Source organism: Neltuma alba, unplaced genomic scaffold, assembly GCF_004799145.2.
Source record: "Neltuma alba isolate B1F8T4 unplaced genomic scaffold, ASM479914v2 tig00012088_pilon, whole genome shotgun sequence".
In the NCBI taxonomy this organism is placed as follows: Eukaryota; Viridiplantae; Streptophyta; class Magnoliopsida; order Fabales; family Fabaceae; genus Neltuma; species Neltuma alba.
Window position 1 is genome coordinate 287,757 of NW_021636646.1, and position 6,000 is coordinate 293,756.

Consider the following 6,000-nt stretch of genomic DNA (forward strand, 5'->3'; position numbering starts at 1 on the left):
GATGTGCACATATTTAGTACTCGATAATATCTCAAATAAGGTTATTTCTGATAAGAGGATATCTATATTCTAGCCAAAAAAAAAAAAAACCTTCTCGTGAATTATATCAACTATAACAAATAATTCACATTATTTAGAATCTGTGAATACTATAACTCGTATAAATGTCTTACTATCTATTTTATAGATATTAGCTATTAGATATTACAGTAGCAAAATTAATAATTATTTTCTATTTTACTGGTTAAAATATATGATATTATCTATTATTATAATATTTTGAACGATCAGGTTTTCATATAAATAATAACTGGAGTATTTGGTTTGCTGTTGACTATTTTGAATCAGATTATTCTCAGCAATGTAAAATAGTAAATAGTATTTTAATTCATAAATGACGAGTTTACTTAAATACGGAGGAGGAAAAGAGTTTCACTTTTCCTAGTTTTTATTTTGCTGCATAATCACAGGGGGGACAAAAGTTTTCTTGTTTCGTTTCTTCCTTTGCTTCCTTTCATTTAAAAAGTATTCTCGATCCCATTAAATATGCGCATCAGACTATCTAAAACTCTTTCCAGAGTTTTGAGTGTATGTATAGCCATAATTTTCTCTGAAATTTACCATCTTAATAGCAAAAAACGCTGTCATGATCAACGGGATTTAAAATCATGGGTACAAATGGGGGAGTAACAGTACGTAAGTTTAAATAAATCGTGCAAGCACAACCTTGATAAAGAAAATGGCTACGAAGAAGAGCATTCTTCAGGCATGACCGGGTATAGGTTTTCACCTAATCGAGGTCATCATCGAAATTGAAACTGGTGCAGAGTTCTAGAAATCGAGAGGGGAAAACTTCTGCCCTTTTCTTTTTTGGGTTTTTTTTTGGGAAAATTTCACTGTAGGACCACAGAAGACAATTAATTTCAAAGAGCCCCCAAAACTTTCTGAAACTTCACTGCAGGACCAAGGGGGCAAACTGATATTAATTCCACAAAGAAAATGACGCTATTGCCCCTCATAATACTTATTGCAGGGTGACATGTAAATGGACTAATTTCAGTTGTAAATAAAGGTATGTACGTTGCAAATTGACTAGTCCCACTTGCAAATGGGCTCTCTCACACTTATTCACTCACAGGCACCTTTTTCAGGTGAATGAGGTGATATGTAAATGGACTAATTCTAATTGTAAATAAATGTATGTATGTTGCAAATTGACTAATCTCACTTGCAAATGGGCGCTCCCACACTTGTTCACTCACGGAGACCTTTTTCAGGTGAAGGAAGTGACATGTAAATGGACTAATTCCAGTTGTAAATAAATATATGTATGTTGCAAATTGTCTAGTCCCACTTGCAAATGGGCTGTCCCACACTTGTTCACTCAGACACATTCTTCAGGTGAAGAAGGTAATATGTAAATGGACTAATTTTAATTGTAAATATATCTATGCATGTTGTAAATTATCTAACCTTACTTGCAAATGGGTTCTCCCATACTTGTTCACATGAGGGGCAATAGGGTCATTTTCTTTGTGGAATTAATATCAGTTTGCCCCCTTGGTCCTGCAGTGAAATTTCAGAAAGTTTTGGGGGCTCTTTGAAATTAATTCTGTACTGCGGTCCTTGAACGAAATTTTCCCTTTTTTTTTCTGTCTTTTGACTATTAAGAATTAGAACATTCGACCTACCCCGAGAAAAATAACATATCTTGTATACAACGAAGCATTTCCTTTCTAATATTCTGACTACGGCGCATACCGGTCATGCATGTGCGAACTATTCTCCATATTATTTTAATGCAAACACGCTTTTTCTAAATAAACATGCTCGTTTTCCTTCTAATTTAGCCTGACTTCTTCAAATATTTCGCCCTCAAACTCATGATCTCTATTCTTGTCTCCCTCATACTTTATGATCACACTAATGATATATAAAAACCAAAGAGAGAGGCGAAGCGGAGACCAATATCGTTTTCAATTCTAACACACACGTACACGTGTATATAGGTTCCGAAGATTGAACAATTCCTCGGTTTACCATTAGCTTCTGTTCTTGTCAACCTTTATATACATATACATATATATATATATATATTTATATATAACAGGCCCCTCACAATTCTCGACCTGGAATAAAATTTGTTTATCTGAAGGGTCAAACCCAAAATGAAGGCGAGCTTCCTAGCTACTGTTATTTCATGGCAGGGATAAGTTTTGCTGTTGCGGCACATGAAGTAACTTAACCAATAACTCCTTCGCTTTTGCAGAGGTTGCTGGGTAGGATTGGCACTTCACAAATTCAAGTGGTTTTAGTGGTCCTTGGCCTCCTCACCACTTCGTCCTGCCTTGAGGTCTTCATTTTGTTGTTGTGATGATTGATGATGGTTCAAATTTTGGCGGTCACTTTCAGAATTTCATTTCCAATAATGTGTGTGTTTTCATTGGAAGGGAACAGTTAGGAGAAACCTGCGGGTCGGGCAACCAATGTGACGATGGTCTCCGTTGTGAAGCGTGCCCTGCAAATGGGAACACCCGACCCAGATGTACTCGGATCCAGCCCACGAGCCCCACCTCCAAGGTTTGATGCTGCTTAACTCCTCGATCCTCGTCCCAGATGATTGTTTTGGAGTGTTTCGGTTTGATCTGGAAATTAACTAAACGGCGGATTTTGATTCTCGTGTTGACGTTGTCAGGTGAAAGGTCTGGCGTTCAACAAGTATTCATGGTTGACCACGCACAACTCGTACGCTCGCTCCGGTGTTACGTCGGCCACCGGATCCGCCATTATATCCCCAACCAACCAGGAAGACTCGGTCACCAGTCAACTCAATGTAACCTCTCTTCTTGTTATTCATTTGCAAATTGCAATTTCCATTCGTTTAGTCAACAGCTATAACGTTGTCTTTACTTCTTTTTTTTTTTTTTACGATTTGATAACTTCCGTCTGTCTGTTTCTAATAAAATACTACATGAGTGTCCACTTGAACGGCGAAGGGCTGACGGGATCTCACATTTATTTGTTTTCTCCAGTTAATAAGCACCCTCTCTGTCGAATTCATATGCTTCCTTGATAGATAATGCTCAGTTTCCCAGTCAGTTACCGGTGACTCAAGTGGAGTTTCTCATAAAAGCCTTTAGGAGTGAGGGAAATCTCCATAGAAATAGTATACCATGGACTCATAAGCAGCATATGTAATTGATGAGGAACCCAAAGATACTTAACCAATCGCCCAGCAAATAGCTTAAATTTAGATATCTTACTTTGGGCTTCTTTGAAAAAGATCTAAATAAGCCATCATAACTCGTCTCAATTAAATGGCCGCTCCTCTTTTAGACTTCAACCCAACAGACCCTTACGAACTATGAGGAATACATATAGACATAGATACTGAGCTATCAATTAATAATGCTTGAGAAGTAGAAAATACTATTTCCCATACTTAATATAACACCTAGTTAACTAATTTGAAAAAATTTAAAAATTAGTTTAGTTAGTTTTTTGTAATAAGCAGGTATTGTCTTTCTTAGAATAACTTTACTAATAATGCATGTTAACTAGAATTATTATTTGATAAAATCTTTTAACGTGTATAATTATTATAAAAATTATTTTGAAAAAATTAATAAATATAAAAGATAAAGTGAATTTAGATTTTGTATTTATGACCAATTTAAAACTTAAACTAACTTTTATATTAAGTAACGGATGTAATAGTAATTAATAGTTAATTTGGTGTTAAAATTAAAATTCAAACTAGCTTTTTTCTTGGATTAATTTTTTGTTTGTGGTGGGGTGCATAATCATATGCAGAACGGGGTTCGAGGACTTATGCTGGATATGTATGACTTCGAAAACGATATATGGCTGTGTCACTCCTTCAATGGGCAATGTTACAACCTCACCTCATTTGTAAGTATAGTTGATTGACGGATGCATAATCAGATCATAAATTGGTAGATTCTGGGGCATACATGTACATGATTTCATTTGGGCAGGAACCGGCCATCAACGTGCTGAGAGAGATACGATCGTTTCTGGAAGCAAACCCGACAGAGATTGTGACTCTCTTCATAGAAGACTACGTCACATCTTCCAACGGCCTCACCAAGGTGTTCAACGCTTCCGGCCTCTCCAGCTACTTATTCCCTCCGTCTCGAATGCCCAAGGATGGCGCCGACTGGCCCACCGTCGACCAAATGGTTGATCAAAACCAGCGTCTCCTTGTCTTTACTTCCAAATCATCCAAACAAGCCTCCGAGGGCATTGCTTACCTGTGGAACTACGTCGTTGAAAACCAATATGGGGATGATGGAATGAAAGCCGGATCATGTCCGAATCGCGCAGAGTCGTCGCCGATGGACAACAGATCCAAGTCACTGGTTCTGGTAAACTATTTTCCGACGAACCCGATTGCAGAGGAAGCTTGCGCCAACAATTCAGCGCCACTGCTTAACATGATGAACACTTGCCATCAGGCATCCGGCAATCGGTGGCCGAATTTCATAGCTGTTGATTTTTACCAGGTAAGACGTCCTCTCTTAATTGGTCTCGATGGCATGTGTGTGTGTATGTGTGTGTGTTGATCCGCCCTGTTTCTTAACTGAAGAGGAGTGATGGGGGAGGAGCCCCGGAAGCTGTTGATGAGGCCAATGGTCATCTCACTTGCGGCTGCGATCGCATCGCCTATTGCAAGGTTCTATATTTGGAACCCCCTTCTACTTTCGATTATAATAACTAAATCATGAATTTTTAAACTGCATGTGAAGGTTGAGGTGAAAAAAAAAACTACTTAGAAAAAGAACGAATAAGCTTCTAAAATGATTTTTGTTGACTATGCAAGCAGGCAAATGCTACGTTTGGGACGTGCGATGTGCCTGTGATATCTCCGCCGCCGCCAGCTGCGGTGGGTAACGGAGGAGGCCAGGCTTCCCATTCCGAAGGCATTAGACCCGCCGAGTTGCTGCAATCTGCTGCTCTCATTTTGGCATTAACAACTTTGCTCGGCTTCCACATGACATAGGTCACACTTGGGTCGTTCCGTTGGCATTTTTGGAATCTATGCCCATTTATTTTCCCTATCTGATTTCATCTGGTGTTTCATTCCCTTTTCCACCCCTGATACAATATTTCCATGTCTCTGCTCCGCTTTCACTACAATGTTTCGGGCTTCTTGCTCTGTCTACTTTTTTTTTTGTTGACCGAAATGCTCTGTCTACTTTCGAACATCATTGCTCGTGCTAGGGCGAATGATCTCTTTTACGTGTATATGATTATTGATGTCATAGATTGATTGATTCATACACATTTCTTCCCTTTATTGAAGCGAACAATTCGGATGCCCCTCGTTAAGCCTCTAGTCCTCCTTCATCGATTCCACGTTCTCAGAGGCTAATCTTTAGGCCCACCTTTCTGGCCCAAGGTAGTTGGGCGAGTTCTAAAACTCCTGGCTCTGTTGATGGCTGATTAGTCCTTCTTCAAAACGGAAAATACGGCAATGTTTTTTTATTATCATGGAAATGTTATCTTGAAATTACAGTTTGGTTGGAATAATATTACTCTTCTCGTCTTATTTATAAGTCATTTCTAACATGTTTTACATAAATCAAGAAAATTTTTAAATTTTATCAATTCTCATTTAAAATTCAACAATTTCATTTATCGTGTTAAATGTACATTATACCATATGTAAACAAAGTCAGTACAATATAAATAAAGGATAAAATTGTACATCTATATAGAAAAATTTTCTCAGTATCTTATAAATAGGATCAAAAATATCTTCTCTCTGCTTTATAAACGAGGCTAGAGGAGTAACCGGCAAATCTCAGAAAACGGATGTGGAATAACTGGGAGTTGGCAAAAGAAAAACTACGGAATAACTGGAAAATATCCTGTGGTTGGTTACCAATCACATGTGCCCGCGCGCACGCGAGTGGCTGCTGTGGAATAAAAAGCAAAATGATAACACATCCAATAATTCACAGGACTTCAAAACAA

General features: G+C 38.1%; 1 protein-coding gene across 1 annotated transcript; it reads left to right on the forward strand.

The window, feature by feature from the left end:
• Positions 1 to 739: 739 nt before the first annotated feature.
• On the forward strand, positions 740 to 5,320 carry LOC114722273 (PI-PLC X domain-containing protein At5g67130-like). Its single transcript, XM_028908261.1, has 8 exons — positions 740 to 766; positions 2,270 to 2,353; positions 2,458 to 2,580; positions 2,696 to 2,833; positions 3,814 to 3,912; positions 3,999 to 4,526; positions 4,610 to 4,696; positions 4,847 to 5,320. Exons 1-8 carry the CDS (start codon positions 740 to 742, stop codon positions 5,021 to 5,023), a joined length of 1,263 nt encoding a protein of 420 aa, XP_028764094.1. The 3' UTR covers positions 5,024 to 5,320.
• The last annotated feature ends 680 nt before the right edge of the window (positions 5,321 to 6,000 follow it).